At 36.9% G+C, this 17,766-nt stretch overlaps 1 protein-coding gene across 1 annotated transcript in view; it reads right to left on the reverse strand.

Moving 5' to 3' along the window:
* Nucleotides 1-17,766, reverse strand: part of LOC128721074 (cell adhesion molecule Dscam2) — a 47,299-nt gene that overhangs the window by 26,934 nt on the left and 2,599 nt on the right. The window contains exons 3-5 of the mRNA XM_053814785.1: nt 14,668-14,835; nt 9,065-9,214; nt 6,571-6,694 (exon numbers count right to left, since the gene is read on the reverse strand). Of these exons, the coding sequence (XP_053670760.1) occupies nt 6,571-6,694; nt 9,065-9,214; nt 14,668-14,835 (442 nt within the window). The remainder of the gene's footprint in view (nt 1-6,570; nt 6,695-9,064; nt 9,215-14,667; nt 14,836-17,766) is intronic.

Consider the following 17,766-nt stretch of genomic DNA (forward strand, 5'->3'; position numbering starts at 1 on the left):
AAACCGTTTGTACTGATAGTTAAGATTTCTAATGATTGCATGGATAGCAATCAATATCTACGTCTTTTGAATGTTAACATAACACTCGCTAGCCCTGCTGGTAGCTACTTATATTCAATTTTGAAACATACCTAGTAATTGGCACTGGATAGGCTTGAGCTTGACATAACAAAGCAAAGCTCGTATTTCTGAACCGTCTGAAGATACTTCCCATCGAATCGGACGAAAATGTGGGAGCTTTCGATCCAATAGGTTCTAACACCGCCAGGAACAATGCGAAAAAACTTGTTTAGCACAATAATATCCAAATGCAGCCCATTGTTCATATTGAAAATTACCCAAATGTTGGAACTTATGATTAACGCAAGTAAAAGCCTATGTTATAATCAAATCACTAAAATGGTAAACAAGAACTTCATACAACCATAAACTGTTTGACAAATTTCCAACTACATTTGAATAGCAAGTGCTCTGAATTAATGTTTCGATTAATCAATATTTCACTATGAATATCATTATTTCAAACAACATTATTATGTTATAAACTGTCACTACATCTATAGCGTAATAATGTTCAATCAAAATTGCTGGAAGAAAAATAGAGAATTATACCTCGTTACCGGTACCGGGTATGCCTGTGCCTGACAGAACAAAGCCATAAATGAGCCACTGGGTTTGACAAACATACTAATTTTGGAATCGGTTGAAAAAGTCGGCGGTTTAGAACCGATTGGCTCTGCACGAAAGATTACATAAAAAAGGATATTATGAAACGTTTAATAATTGCAATTAAAATGATACAAACCCATTGCCTGAACAGAAAAAGGGTCATTTTAGGATAAAAATAGTGCATATTAAACATACTTTGTAACTGGAACAGGATAGGCCTGCGCCTGGCAAAAAAGAGCTAGCGTCCTATTACTGGCCTCTTCAAATGAGCTGCTGCGAGCGGTTGTCGAAAATGAAGGTGCTTTAAGACCGATAGGTTCTGCAGAGGCATTTTCAAAACAAACCAATTTAATGAACCAATTGTTTGTACTGATCATCTTCACAAATTGCCAGAAATTGTTAGGATTCCGCGACATAAAATATCCCGCCTACCTCGTAATTGGTACTGGAAAAGCCTGAGCTTGGCAGAATAGAGCGAAAGTTGTATTACTAGGATACTTGAAAGATCCGCTAAGTAGTGCCGAGGCAAACGACGGTGCTTTCAATCCGATAGGCTCTAAACGAATAAAATGTATCAATATAAAATCAAAATTTACGGCAAAACTTCCGAAAAGATAAACAATTGCATCCAATCCTCTGAATGTTGGTTAGACTATCAGTATTCGCGGATTACCTTATGATAGGCACTGGAAACGCTTGAGCCTGACAAAATAGCGCGATCGTTGCTCTGCTTGGCAACTTGAATGAACTGCTTAGGGCAGCCGAAGAAAATGTGGGGGCCTTCAAACCGACGGGTTCTGTGTTAATAGCGACATATTGATTTGAATAGTAAAACGCGATCAAAAAATATGTTACCACAGTAAAACATACAAACTGCCTGAATCCTATTTTAACACTAAGATTACCTCGTTACTGGGACAGGAAAAGCCTGGGCTTGACAAAGCAACGTCACACTAGTACTGCTTGACTCAACAAATGAGCTCGTTCTAGAGGCAGAGGAAAAACTAGGAGCTTTCGAACCGATTGGTTCTATGGGAAAAAACACCAATAAGCCATACATATTCACACCCTACATAAAACAAATTGCCTGATAACTACCGATAAATTACCTTGTTATAGGGACGGGAAAACCTTGGGCCTGACACAAAAGTGTAATTGTAGAATTGGCAGGCTTTTTAAACGAACTTGTTCCCGAATCGGAAGGAAAAGTAGGGGCCTTGGATCCGATAGGCTCTTAAACATAAAATTCAAAAAGTCAAATGAAAATACATATACCAATGTTCGTATGAGTAATTGCCTGAAATGAGTTGGAATAAGCCCCTCCAAAAAGGAATAGTATATTCCTGAGTCTCGCGAAATAATGCGACACCCGGCTTCATAAAAGAAAATATGATTGAAGCAAAATCATCAGAGATTTCATGTCAATTGGTACAGCTGGATGATAATAACGTTCTAACAGCGACCTAATAAATAATCATAATATTTGCTAATATAGCTTGCATGCTGTATTTTTGTTATCACTAACAAAAATTTTAAAGGATGGAATTGATGCGCTACCTTGTAACTGGCACTGGATACGCTTGTGCCTGACAAAACAGAGCAATGCTGGAATTACTTGGTTTTACAAAATAGAGCTTCTTGTAATCGAAATTGAACGTTGGAGGTTTTGAGCCAATGGGTTCTGAAAATTACAACAAAAAAAACCGAAGCATATATGAATGAAGCTTCAATTAATTTGCAAAACTTTCATGCCCGAAAGGAGATCGTGTGTTCACGCAGTTGAACATTTTTAAAAGAAATTTGTTTCATTGAAAGTAAGAAACATTTAGTTGGATAAGTTTTGCCTTGCCGTTTCTACTCTGGTTTCGATATGCTGCTACGTACCTAGTAATTGGTACTGGAAACGCTTGCGCTTGACAAAACAATGCTAAGCTCGTACTGCTTGGTTTGTTATAGGTTATACTGCGTGCATCAGAAGGAAATGTTGGAGCTTTAGAACCGATCGGCTCTGCAAAATGAAAATCATTTAGCTATCAGTCAATCAATTCAACATATGAATATTGGAACAATGATCACCCTTGATATTACGGTACTAGAAATGAACAGGTACTGGGAATAAATGTATTATATCTACATCGTTTTTTTACGGAGTAAAACAATAATGTTTAGCTTTGTATTCATATGTACCTAGTAATCGGAACTGGATAGGCTTGTGCTTGACAAAAAAGAGCCAAACTATGATTGCTTAACTTTGTGTACGAACGACTGTTCTCGTCGGAAGAAAAAGTCGGCGCTTTAGATCCAATAGGTTCTAAAAATGATTGAGCAAAAGATGGAAGATAAAACATATATCTAAATATAGGAAATGCCTGAGCGTTGCATAGCAGAGCCCATTGTTTGCCAGCATGAACGCGAAAGACAAATAATGTCGCGTGCTTTTGAAAAGAAAGTGCATTAAATCCGATTGGCTTTAATATCGATGCATGTTTGCATGATGAAAAATTTGTGAAAATAATATTGCTCAACGTAGCATTCATATGCAATTAAAAATCTAAAAAACTCCTGAAGTCATTTTGAGAGTTCTTCGTTTGAAAGGCGATTAATGTTACTGATAACAAACAATTTTTTTTGCAAGCAAGTGAATGGCTATTTATGTTTTGACTGTATCATGATATATGTATATGTACTTCAGGAATATCTAGTTGGATGTTTAGTAATTCGATAGTGCATTGATCATAGTTTAAAGCACCTCTATAACTAGTATCTGAGCACAAATGCATACTAACTGGATAAAAATTATATAAATTCACATTATCGCGCAAATCGTTACCTATAGATCGGTACAGGAAATGCTTGAGCATTGCACAACAGCGTAACACGTGTTCCAACATCCCACGAGAGCGCAAACTGTGATGCGTCGTTGTTGAAACTAGGAGGTTTGAACCCTACCGGTTCTATAAAGGTGGTCATCGAAAATATAAAGCCACAATTAATGTTGTGCCTTTGGGCATTGTTATTTTTAAACTACCAGAAACATCCCAATATCCTGTTTAGCGCCTACCTAAACACTGGAACTGGATACGCCTGTGCTTGACAAAGTAGTGCCACCGTTTGTTCTAGGGAACTATCCACATAGTTCATAGAATGAGTAGCGAATGACGGTCCCTTACTGCCAATCGGTTCTAGAACATTTATCAATGAAAAGCAAAACGTCCAAGTATCTATGGTAGGGTGCTCCCTTGCCTTTAAAACTTGGAATAGGATACACTGCATTGTGTTGCACTTACTTGAAGATCGGTACCGGATACGCTTGAGCTTGACACAACAAGGCCACGCTGGAACTTACACCGACATCCAAAAATGTCATTATGTTAGATCCGAACGAAGGAGCCTTACTACCGATTGGTTCTAAAAAGTAATCATGGAACAATTCACTGTAAAAGTGTCTTCACTAAGCGATTCTACAGCAAATTTGCCTTTTACCGGAATAAGGAACCCTTTTTATGTCTATCAAAACGTGCCATGTACACTACTTACTTGAATATTGGAACAGGAAATGCTTGGGCTTGGCATAGCAAAGCCACAATTCCATTTACAGATTTTTTTACGAATGCCATAGCATCGGTGGAAAAAGAAGGAGACTTGCTGCCGATTGGTTCTGAATGTGAAAACAGGTAGAGAGCGCGAATAGCTTAGCCTTTGGGAATCAACAGCCAATGTCTAAATGAATAATTGCTTAACCCGATTGATCAGCATCCTTGACTTTGGGGTGCCTACCTGAATACCGGTGTTGGGTAACCCTGGGCTTGACAAAGCAATGCTACACTGCTGTTTGACTTGGTCATAATGATCGTGATCACCGTAGTGGAAAATGAAGGGGCTTTACTGCCGATAGGTTCTACAAAGAATGAACAAACAGGACAGTCCTGAAGTAGACACATAATTTTCAAAATACCTGAATACCGGAACTGGGAAGGCCTGTGCCTGGCATAGCAGCGCCATTGTGTCGTTAGACAAAGCTCTCACAACTGCAATCGCCTCCGAAAATAGAGACGGAGCTTTGCTGCCGATAGGTTCTGATACGTGATATTTTAATAAGATAAAACGAGTAATCAATCAATCTCTTCTCGTTCCCTGACATACATATATCACTTATGAAATGTTGATCTAGAATAGCCCTAAGTCGCGTGTAAAACTACCTGAATACTGGAACAGGGAATGCTTGAGCTTGGCAGGTGAGAGCAGTGCTCGAATTCCCAGCAGCTTTTACTGCAACAGTTACAGCGTCATTGGAGAACGATGGTGACTTGCTACCGATAGGCTCTACATGTGAACAATATTTATATATTACGTTGAGCGTTTAATAACTCTATCATTATGTGTGCTCTAAATTCGATCTATTTATACATTCATAATTGTGGCGCTAACCTGAATGAAGCTACTGGGTACGCCTGAGCCGGGCAGAAAAAAACAATGCTGGTGTTCAACCGCCGTTCCATCCAAATTTTCTTGCTATCTATCGAAATTATTGGAGGTTTTGCTCCTATCGGCTCTATAAAGCAATTATAGAATTACAGAAATTATAAGTTCATTTTGCGTCATTCGATCGCTACTACCCACAATATAGAGCAACACCAAATGTATTGTGTAGTTAGCGTAAAAATGAAATTTACAAGCCAGCGCTTTGTAATCAATATTTTGCAATATACATATTAGATTGAAACAAAAAAATAGTGAAAATTATTGATCGTTTCATAAGATTTGGCCTCAGTTTGGGCTTTGTTCAAATAATTTTATAATTCGAATAAAACTGAAACTAAAATAAAAAAAAACCCAACCTAACAATTTCTTCTCACCTAAAATTAGGAGGTGGAAAGCCTTGTGCAAGACAAAGCAATGCAAGATCATTATGCGGTTCAGCAAAAATTGGCTTCTGAGTTAATGAAGGAGTCTTGGGTGCAGTACTAGAGACGGGTTCTGAAATTTTAGTATAAAAACACAATCATAATGATTTACCGTGCATAATGCACTGTAAATACAAGTTGCGTAGCAACAAACCGCCAGAATGCATGTATAAGACTTACAGTCTTTTCCCCTAGTTGACTCAACATTATACTAATCAGTACAACTAAATCAACGCATCATATTACCTAAACACTGGGACCGGAAACGACTGAGCAGGACAGAGCATCGTAACATTCGCCAACATGTGCACAAGTAACTTGCGGCTCTCATCGCCTGACGTTAATCTTGGAGCAACGCTGCCCACCGGTTCTGAAGAGCAGGATAGAGCAATTCATAAAAAATACATATCTTTCAAGCAAGGTGAACCATTTAGCATTTTTCCAGCTAACAATTTTTTATTTGATTGTTTTAGATGTTGGGATAATGGTTTTGCAAAAAAATTGTATTCCTTCCCTAATCATTAGGAATTGACATAAATTTCAGCTGAAAATGCAGCTTTATAAAGACAAGATAAAATTTACCATTTAAACATCTAAACCTTTGTACGGTGCTAATACAGTTTTATATATATAACATATAACATTAGCATCAGCTCACCTGAACGCAGGTACCGGAAAGGACTGCGCCGGACATAGCATTGTTACGTTGAATTTTAACCTGATGTCGATATTCCGGCTTTTATCACCAGTAGTAAGACGTGGTGCAACGCTAGCAAGTGGTTCTGCAGCAGATGACAGAGAATATCGAATAAATGTCAACATGCTATATATGATTTGCTAGCTTCAAATAAAATTGATTGATTGAGCAATGTAATTTAACAGGTACTGATCGCTTATCGATCGACCAATACAAATTATGCACCCATAGATTTTACGTCGGAACAACGTACAAAATAATTTACAATCGTACTCCTAAGGATCAACAAAAAAATATTACCTATATACAGCTATTGGATAGGCCTGAGCCGAGCAGAGCAAAGCGATCGCTTCGGCTTGCTTTGCTTCTGCAGTCACGATCTTGGAAATGGAATCTAGCTTGGGAGACACCCTACCAAGTGGCTCTAAAAAACAAGAACAAATTAATCATACAACCATACAGAGAACTGGATTGTGCCTCGCTCCGGTTAACGTACTGTATTACGCTCGATTATCTCACAGAGTGTAATAAAAAAAAGGCAAGAACGTTAGTTGATAGTGGTTGTGCAAATAGCAAGGCAGTACCTATTAGTGCAAATGAACCGTGTGACAGACGCAGGCATTGACCGACATTTCCTGGCAACAGTATAAACCAATCTTTAAAAACTTAGTGTTTATCTTCCATATGACACTTAATTTCTTGTTGCTCGGTGTAACCATGCAAACAAACCATTATATAAAAGCTTTAATTTGTAGTTAGTATTACAAGTTGCAAAATTTGACACTTTATCGATCTTAGGAAAAACATAAATATGCTAAAACACATTTGATCTGATTTGTTACACCTATTTCTTCCGTTTGTTTTTTCTCGAAGAGAATTATTCTTTACGTTATTTGTTAGTGTTTGTCAAACGAACAAAGTGTCCGGACCATTTTAGAACGCTTACGTTCAACTACACGCAACACAGGGTACCCTATCCCAACATTCAGGCAATTTGTTTTGATTAATTGTTAAAGTCATTGAGACAACAAAATAAGCACATCATTGCTGAATTTGTGGCGCTCACTTATTTTGTCGTCAGTGATCATCAACGTCATAAAAGTGCAATAAAACTCGCTTGAATTGAACGATATCTACACATGTTTCAAAACTGACACAATATTGATGGAAAATTTTTAAATATGAATTAAATTACGGTTTTTTACGAAATTACAGCATACGTAAATTTTTCAATAATGATATATCACGTAGCAAATATACGTACATAAGATACATATCCATCAAAATATCAGAAAAAAGTTTTAAAAAATTATGTTTTCTCAGAAATCTTGGATTGAAAAAACAGATGTTTTGCAAAAGGCAACTATAAAATGTGTACATATCGAGCTTAAGCTTCCTCTTCCAAGAACCTGGATTCTATTTAATTGAAAATGAATAAATTTAGCACTAAGAATGAACTGTTCGAAAACATTATGTTTACGTTAAAAAAACGTGTTCATATATGCGGAATATTTATAAATGGAAATGATTGGCAAAAATTACAAAGTTTTAGTAACAAAAAAAGGTATTACCGTATATTAGCACACATATGGAAAAGCGGCTATGTAGTGCATGTTCTATGGAATTGGTTTTATTACATTTATGACGGATGATTAATAGCAAGTGAATGGAAGCATGATCATGAAACGCGGGATTAAAGAACAGTAAACCAACATCACGAATGAAAACAAAAGGACGCGTAAGTGATGGGTCATTTAACGAATAAAAAACGCGATCACGTTCCAAACACTTACGAAACGATACATCACTTCGGTTACCATATAGTTGATCTGAAACTAATGTAAAGCATCTTTTCAAAAAAAATTTGCACACTTTAGTAAAATATTTTCAATTCCAAGACTCACTCAACAGCAATAATTTTGTTAATTATATTTTCTATAACAAAACGAATCACTCAGCAGCAATAATTTTATGTACATAATGTACATAAGAATCCAATTGACATAACAATTGAGAACGTATATGTGTGGCAATTAAAAGTGATTAATTACACACCACATAACAGTTTACTGTCGCGTACTGGATTACTTCTAGAAATCGATCTTCATAGATAATGTTGCGGCCTATTAAAGCCTTTTATCTTATGTCAGATGATGTACTTGAAACCAGATGTATATCAATCTCATTCTTCAGGTTAGTTATACCATTCCGTACCGTGCTCACCACAGTGTAAATGTAGTTTCGATAAAGCTAAATATACACTACCAGCGTGGAAAGCGCGTCTTTGCAAGTGTCATATAGCCATAGTGAGATTAAATTACCAGACTGGCAAAGCAACCAGCCGCGGCAGTGGAGCAAAACTTCGGTCGTGCGATCTCGATCGGAAGTGCGATCAGTCAGCTAGTGCTTGAATGAGTGATAAAATGCATACAAATGAAGTGCTAATTGGCTGTTGTAGCAGCTTTTATATGATACACTCTTGCTCTGCCATTACAAAGCTCGAATGTTTGGTCAAAAACAAGATGATGCTTTACATTATTCACAGATCAGGCAACGTAAGCCACCGAGAACGGGCGCGAAAAATGCTGATAGTCGTACATATCAGTTCTCTTTTCGATGTATGAACGATCGAACCTACAGTTACTTATGTCAAGGTATTCAAAGGAATCTAGTATGTCGCTTCTTGCTTACATTCTTCGCATCCCGTTTTCGAGGGCTTTTGCATAAGTGTCAGATGACCGGAGTGATGGTACACAACCACCTAACGTCTTGGTGGCGGTTCACTTCAAATTACCTGTGATCACTAGGCGTCCCTTGGTGGCCGACAGTCTCGTTTCGCCCGTTAGACGATGCTTTGTGCGGCACTGGTAGCTTTTGTATCCATCCTCAGGTCCAACCTCTCGGATATGCAGTTCTCCAGATGGCAGAACCATATATTTACCGTCTACCGATGAACGCAGATGAAAAATGAAAATTAGTTAGAAAACCTGTAACCAAATCTATCATTGTGAATCACTAATTAACATGCATGTCTACTGTGTTCTGCTATCCAACAGCGCGTACTGCGTCAAACAAAGGCATCATAGATTTTTCAACCCTACAGCAGTAAAACAGAAACAGTGGAAGAGTAACCATGGTATAAGTTTTGTAGCAATAACGATCAACCGTAGTACTGCCGCATCTTCGTTTGTGTCGTAGCCTTTTAAGGTGTTTTTCTTCAGAAACTAAACATTCTATTATCCTCTCAAAATTATGGAACCATGAAATGCATTCCATTTCAACATTCCACAACTTGTTTGTCGCCATAAAGATAAGATGACACGAAGATAATTTATGCTACAAAATGTATACCATCGTACTCGGCAGTTGCATCTAACCCGTTCTGAACACACCCTCGTAAAATTATCTCTAGCGACTGTGTTAATGCGGGAGAGACAAACTGTTCCACAATTCGTGTTTTCACTGTGTCGCCGCTATGCTTGACACCAACGCTTCTGTCATCATGCAGTAACGAGTCTAGGTCTACGACTACTTTCGACTTGTGGCTAATATATGGAGCAATGATAGAGTCTTTCCGTTTTCTATCGCGTGGGCTTCCGCTTACTAAAAGACGTTCACCTACCGGCAACGCATTGCAAAGGTACAGAAACACCAAAAATCTATTAACGAGCACTGAAGTCGCTACCCAAACGGTGGATTTGGATACAGAAACCATCACTGGTACTACTGAGGATTGGCCAATGTAGCTCGGGTTGCCATCAGTTGCATTGCGCACCATCGAGCGCGTAAACATTTGCATCACATTATGGCGGACAAGCGCTACCACCAGTAACGAAAACCGGCATTCCACACCATTGTGCCGCTTCTTCATATACATACAGCTCGTTGAAAATTATGATGTTTCTGTTACTTGTATGCTAATGCGTTGTCGCCAGATCCGGATCGAACCTCTTTCGTGGGTCCCGCGTTTTAATGAGACGGAAATGATTTTTTAAACATTTCGATGGAATCTTCTTGTTCTTGTAAAAAATTTTAATTTAGAAAAATAATTCAGATAATTGATCTGATTTCACGTTTCATAGTTCATGAAACTTCCAATGCATGTCCAAATCTATTCAATAGACTGGATATAATTATTTCAATCTATTTATATGGAAAAGAATAAACCTGTTAATAATAATATTCAAGAGATGTTTCTTGCAATATTTTAGTACGGAAAAATGCATGACAACAGTAAAGTCACAGCATAAACAATTTGATTTCTGGATGATAACAAGAACAAAATTTACAATAAAGTTCAAAAGGTTATCATTCTTATACGTAATAGAACAATATAGCAAAAATCAGTTGAACACCAAAACGCATCGAAATTGAAAAAAACCATGGTTAAGACTCGTAACGATTTGAAATGATTCTGAATAGAAAAGATAAACCTACACAGTGGCAGGATTTATTTTTTGGATTCAAACCGGTTCAAATCGACACCATTGCCCTACTAGCAAAGATGGAAACAAACAAAACCAATCTCGGCTGAAAATAGACTCCGTGCGTTCAGTGTATCGTAGTGCTACAAAGAAAGCTATGCATTCAGAGCCACAAACCGTTAAAAATAGAACAATGTTATTGCCATCAGGCAGACATGGCTAAATGGACGATTGGTTGTATTTGTTAATCATCTTTTGAACGTCTTATATTTTCTAAACCATTTAAATTCATTTATTTTATTTTGCAGAAACATATAGTTTTTTGTTAAACTCAACTTAAAAAGCCTGCTTTTATCTTCTTGTACATTATTTCCTTGTTTACAAAAAAATATACAATCATTTCAAACCCGCGGTATTTGTCTGATATATAAAAGGTTTTTTCAATAGTCTAGACAACAAAATTAGTTTTTGTAATCCTAATCCTAAAATCTTAAAACATTATAAGGCGAAAAAAAGTAAATGTCTTCATCATATTTTTCGTCGTCGTATTAGATGCATGTTGCTAGCATAAAAATCAAGATTTATGAGCCGCTGTGGGTCATACACATAGACAAAAAATCACAACAGTAGTATTTGGAACACGTGGTTTTACGAGTTCACTATGACAGCTACTATCGCCTCCACGCGATATGTAGTGAACAGCCGGTTTCCTGCGCATTAACTGGTACGTGAGAGTGCTCATAGTTCAACGTATCCGAATGAAGCACAAGTTCGAAACGGCACTCTGCCAGGACCCTGCATCGTGATAGCGTCGAACCGACCAACGCTCACAGCCCTCGCATTGAATACTAGCATGACCTAGAAACCTGTTGCTCGCCCACGAGGGCAAGGATAACATTTCACGTGTCGAAACAAAACAAACCAGATGAGTTCTAGTAGCAGCACCATGGCAACCCGGATCGTGAGTTCCCAAATGAATGCGCGATGTTGTGTAGAGTCTATTTGATCCTTTCCACTACACGTTGTACTACACCCGGGACATGCGCACCGCGTGTCAGAGTTTGGGCGCGAATTTTTTTCACCTACTCGTTAGTGGAGCATTTCATTGGCGCTCTTTTCGTGGCCTAAGCTCTTGGATTTTATGAATGAAGGTGAAGATATGTTTGTGTAATTCACAAAATGTACATGTAAAAGTGCGCTAGCTGACACATTCAGGCAGCGTTGGAAAAGTCCTCGAGGAGCAGAAATAAATAATCTACGCAATGGTTATGGTTGCTCTACAAAAACTAATTTAGCTTGAATTATATGAAATTAAATGAAATATAACATCATGAAATATCAAGAAATATAAAAAACGCTTGCTATATATTCTATTACTATATATTTTGAATTATTTTATTTTATCGGTTATTTTGAAATTTAAATAATACCATACGATATGATGATTCACAACATAACATGGCATGATAACACATGGCAAATGCACATAAACTAGCTCACATCATATTTTTTTCTTACTTCTTCACGCTTCCTTCATTCTCAAAAAAAAACATGGCTATCAGAAACTGAGCTACACATCAGAATTTCAACATATGTTCGTCAAATGTTCACAGACAAGATTGGATTGGCGTCAACGAAGTTTAACAGTTTGGTACAACCAAATGTGATGAGCCCTATCATCCTTTCAAACGATTTTTGTTGTTTTTTCAGTCAAACCGTGTCATTTAAATTTTTAATTAGAATTTTAAGAAAATTTTCGTTAACTTTTGAGATGAAAATAACGAAAAGATTACAATTCCGAGATCAATCGTAGAAAGCGATTTTAAAATCAGCGTCGATTCTACTCTCCATAAAAAACCACATGATGCTCATAGCAAAACAATACCAACGTTTTTTTGCAAAATTATGCTCTAACACAACGACGACTATACGGAAGACATTTGAAAAATTTACATTATATGTTGGTTACCGGTTAACATCTGCTAAACAAGAGCTTTTCACTATGTATACTGCACATTACACCTATGTCAAAGCAAAACATCGCCAAAATAAGCAGCTGCCCAACAAATTGACAGAGTCGATAAGAAAATCAAAACGATCTTTTATCAATTTCATTTTAGTTCTGAAAAAAATGGATATATTTATAGTTTCTTGATTTGTTATAAAAAGTGTTTTGAAAATATTTTTCCTGAATTGAAAGAGATAGTTTCTGCAAAACTAAATGAATTTCCTATGGATTATGAATCAATCTTAAACACTAATAGGAAGAGGGATAGTAAGGAAAAGGTAGGCCGTGAGACCCATGGAAAATTGGAGAGGAAAGGAAAGGAAAACAGAAAATTCCAATTAAAAAAAACATTACTTTAACAAAAAATGCATCAAAATCTTGCTTTGCAAACAGAAAATTAAAAAGAATCCAACAGGAGAAAAATCAAAGATTTAATCAATGCCATCAAATACAAAAATTACTTTTTGATGTTCTACAACCAGTTGTCAGCAATATGTCTACCGTATGGAAATTAATTTTATCATTTGCGATCATCACTATATAAAAGGGAATCAAATAAAACCTAGCCTATCAACTGTTCCATTTTAGAGGGTCGTTGATCATCATGAAGCAGAAAAGAAACGACCAAAGAAGGACTATTTCGACCGTGAACGTGGTAGGATAGTTTCAGCAGTATCGTTAGTTACCAAATAATTCCTCCTTCTTGAAACTACTGCCATCAGTTGCTGTCCATTCAATTATTTCAACATGGTCGGCCACAAATGATGGTATCTGACACTTGAAAATAGCCGTGTTGCCTCGAATTACAAACTCATCGTACACCTGCGCCTCGTAGTACTGATTTACAACTGCAAATAGGCAAGTTATAGGATCAGCATCGCAGGAACACATGCAAAAAAACGTTAAAAGACTAAAAGATACAAGCAAAAATACCTCATACCATCAGATTGGTTCTTAAAAGTCTCTTGGAAAGTACATAAAATTACAATTTGGTAAAAGTTACAACTGTATCAAATCTGTTGAAATGTAGATTAAACGATGAATAATGAAACAGAACTTATGCATACTGCTCATATACAGGAGGAGGAAATTGACCACATTAAAATGCACCACTTTGTGAAAACTACACTATTTTCCTTGTGTCACGTACCGGTTGATTGATTCAGTTCGATTTCTGTTCCATCATCAGCCACCCAGCCAGTGACACTGATAAAATCCGCAATAAATGACGGTATCAAGCACTTTAGAATAGCTGCATTACCGTTCAAAACGTATTCGTCGATGACTCGAGTGTTATAAAACTGATGGATAACTGTACAAATGAGTGTAAAAACCGCAAACTGGTTTAGTGGCGGGGTTAATCACATTATCAATCATATCTCATTCGCTGGGAATAAATCCAAATTTATTGGCAAGTTATACTAGGTCTAATTTTGTACAAATCGCACATAAAATACATCCGATAGACGATAATAAATAAAGGAAAGAGTGGACAACTTAGGGATTACGAAGAAAACAACAGATCAGACTCATGTTCACGCCTTATGATACTTATATTCGGTAAAGTAATTTACCAAAATCACCATCCATGACGTTGTATTCTTGACCATCGTCCGCCACCCAGGCGTCGACGTACACAAAATCGGATATAAATGACGGAATCAGACACTTTAGGATTGCTGCATTACCATTCAGCACAAACTCATCGGTCAATCGAGTTTGGTAGAACTGATGGACAACTAATCAAATAAAAAAAGTATAAAATATGGTTGATATACTAATTTTGATAGACAAAAAAGCAAAAGTTTATGTTTTTCGAGCGCCCGATATGCAATGTTGTAGAAAAGTATAAATTCTCCGATCGAAATGTAAGACCAATCTATTTAGTACACCAGGATATTATTTGAGGAGATTACAGAGCCAGGGAGGAGGTACAAATTACAACCAATACGCTATGAAACCAACCAATCAATGATTCGTCCGCGTCCATCGTTATTATCTGATCGTCTATATTCCACGACTCGATTGTTATGAAATCCTGAAGAAATGATGGAACAAGGCACTTCAAAATTGCCGCATTCCCGTTCAGAACAAATTCATCATTCACACGGATTTGATAAAACTGATGCACAACTGGTTAAAAAGGACAAAAAAGACGTCCAAAAATGTAGTCAAAATTGGCAAGCGATAAGAGAAACAGAAGGTAAATTATTGAGAATATAACCAAATGAGAAATTCAGCAGATGCTCACAACTATTCTAATTGAAAGCTGACATTATTATCTGGATACATGAAGGACGACGGAGAGCAAAGGAAGTAAAACGCCCAAAATTGAATCGAATTATTGAGCTACCATAGTCTCCGGTTTCGCCCGGATAGTATTCATTTCCTTCAGAATCAAACCAAAGATCTACGATGACAAAATCGGATACAAACGATGGAATTTCACACTTCATGATGGCGGAGTTGCCTCGAATGACGTACTCGTTATCAGCTTCGGCTTCGTAGCTTTGAATTACAACTACAAATAGCGTAAACAAATAGCGAGATCAAAACAATATGGTTAAATATTTTCTGATCGATCTCAAATTAATGCGGACATAAGAAAAAAAATTAACAGCTATTGAAGTGAATGTTCGCGCAGGGTAAGATGGAGAGGAATATATATGAATAGGCATTTAATCCTTATTGCAAGATGGAAAATGTATCTTGCTTGCTAACCCGAATGATCGTTATTTCTCGCTTGCGTATATTCTTCACCAGAATTATCAATCCAAGCATCAATCGTAACAAAGTCGGCAATAAACGATGGTATTTTACACTTAAGAATGGCCGAATTACCACGAATGATATATTCGTTTTCTGCTTCGGTAATGTAAAATTGATTTACAACTGTTGAACGAAAAAATAAATGAAAAACTTGTTTAACCGTTATTTAAATGTATAAAGACATACTAAAGAGCAGGAATGGGGCGTAGCAAAAATATTGTTCTGAAACTATATACTGTTTAAAAATTCAGTGTGAGTTCAAGGACTAACAAATGGATCGGGAGGCATAATTGTGAATATAAACTATTCTTATTAAAGAACAACCGTCATTTTGATCTCCGGTATGATATTCGTTGCCGTCATTATCTATCCAAGCCTCAACAGATACGAAATCGGCAATGAACGATGGCACTTTGCACTTCAGGATAGCAGAATTGCCCCGTATAGCGTAATCAGTTTCTCCGTCTGTCTGATAGAATTGATTAACCACTGAACATCGCAAGCAGCAATCGAAGTATAGAGGACAAATTCAAGAATAGAAAAAATTAAAAATGAAAGCAATCAAAATTTGTAAAACTATATTTTTTAAACAAAATCAGAAAGAGATTCAGAGAATATGGAAAAAGGAAAAAGATATAAAGATGCTATAACTAAGCCTATAACCAACATTCACCATTGGTATCATCGGCACCATGATAATGGTATTCATTTCCATCACTATCAAGCCACGTTTCGACGAAAACAAAATCCGCAATGAACGATGGAATTTTACACTTCAGGATAGCCGAATTCCCTCGAATAATATACTCATCTTCCGATCCAGTTTGATAATATTGATTCACGACTGAAAGCGAAGTAGATAGTGCAACGTGGAGATGACTCACACAATTATCAAAGGAAAAATAAATAACAATTTTGAGGGATTCATTTTCTCTGTACTTCAATAAACGAGTCTAATGTGAACGAAGAAAGGAGAGACAAAAATATTGCTATGTGATCAACTGTTTATAAAAAAAAAGTTAAATAAGAAACCATTAAAATACAGGAACAGGAACTATTGTTTCGATATGCATAAGACACCAAAACCAAAGACTCAACCATCCTAACCGTAGCTCTCAGACTGAACGAGTTCGTTGCCTTTTTCATCGATCCACGACTCGACACGGACAAAATCGGAAACAAATGACGGTATAGAACACTTGAGAATGGCGGAGTTGCCTCTTATGACGTACTCGGTGAGAATTTCCGGTTGATAGTGCTGATTGATGACTGAACAAATAAAAGAAACGACACATCTTGGCAATTATCGGAACTACTTAAATGATGTTTCTTAACAACTAAAAATAATTAATATAAAATAAAAAAAATGATTCTCTCAGGAGAAATTGGAAATTTAGGTGTGCGTGGATATTGCCTTATTTATCTATGAAATATATTCTAATAATTGTAAGTAGACCACGATGAGATTGTACCATAGTTTTCCGATGGGAGAAGTTCAGTATTTTCCTCATCAATCCACGCCTCGACACGTACAAAATCTGATACGAACGAGGGTATCGAACATTTCAGGATAGCACTGTTGCCACGAATAACATACTCCATAAGTATGTCTGCACCATAGTGCTGATTAATGACTGTAAAATTTACACCAAATTGATACAAACTTTGTTAAACAAAGCAATAACAATGTTATATCGTTTTTACTTTACTGAAGGCAAAAGATTACAGAAAATGATAGCAAAAGATGATAGAAGTTGAAGAATTTTATACAGAACATGGTGACAAACAACTGATACTAGGAAAGGAGCAGGTGATCGTTGGAAACCCTAATCGTCTGAAACCTGTACCGGAATCAAAGCTGGTTGCGTTATAGATGCTGCCATCGCTGCCAATCCACGATTCTACCTTAACAAAGTCTGTCACGAAGCTGGGAATATTACACTTCAGCACCGCCGTGTTACCTCTAATCACGTATTCGGACACCACTTCCGCCTCGTAGTACTGATTGACGACTGATTACGAAGGGAACGAAATAAGCAAAAAATAAATCGTAACCAATTGAATGTAAACGTAATCTTGGATGCAAAACAAATAAAGTAAAAGGCAAGGGATGCACACTCGAATTGAAAGAAATTGAACGAGATGATGCTATACGAAAGTTCGAAGTGTTAAGAAGGAAGGATACTGGACGAGTCATATGCAAAAAGAGAACAAACCGATTTCGAAACCATGATCATCATCTGAGAGGGATCGATTGTTGACGTGCTGATAAACGTTACCCGCATCATCGTTCCA

This window comes from Anopheles nili, chromosome 2 (assembly GCF_943737925.1).
Source record: "Anopheles nili chromosome 2, idAnoNiliSN_F5_01, whole genome shotgun sequence".
Taxonomy (NCBI): Eukaryota; Metazoa; Arthropoda; class Insecta; order Diptera; family Culicidae; genus Anopheles; species Anopheles nili.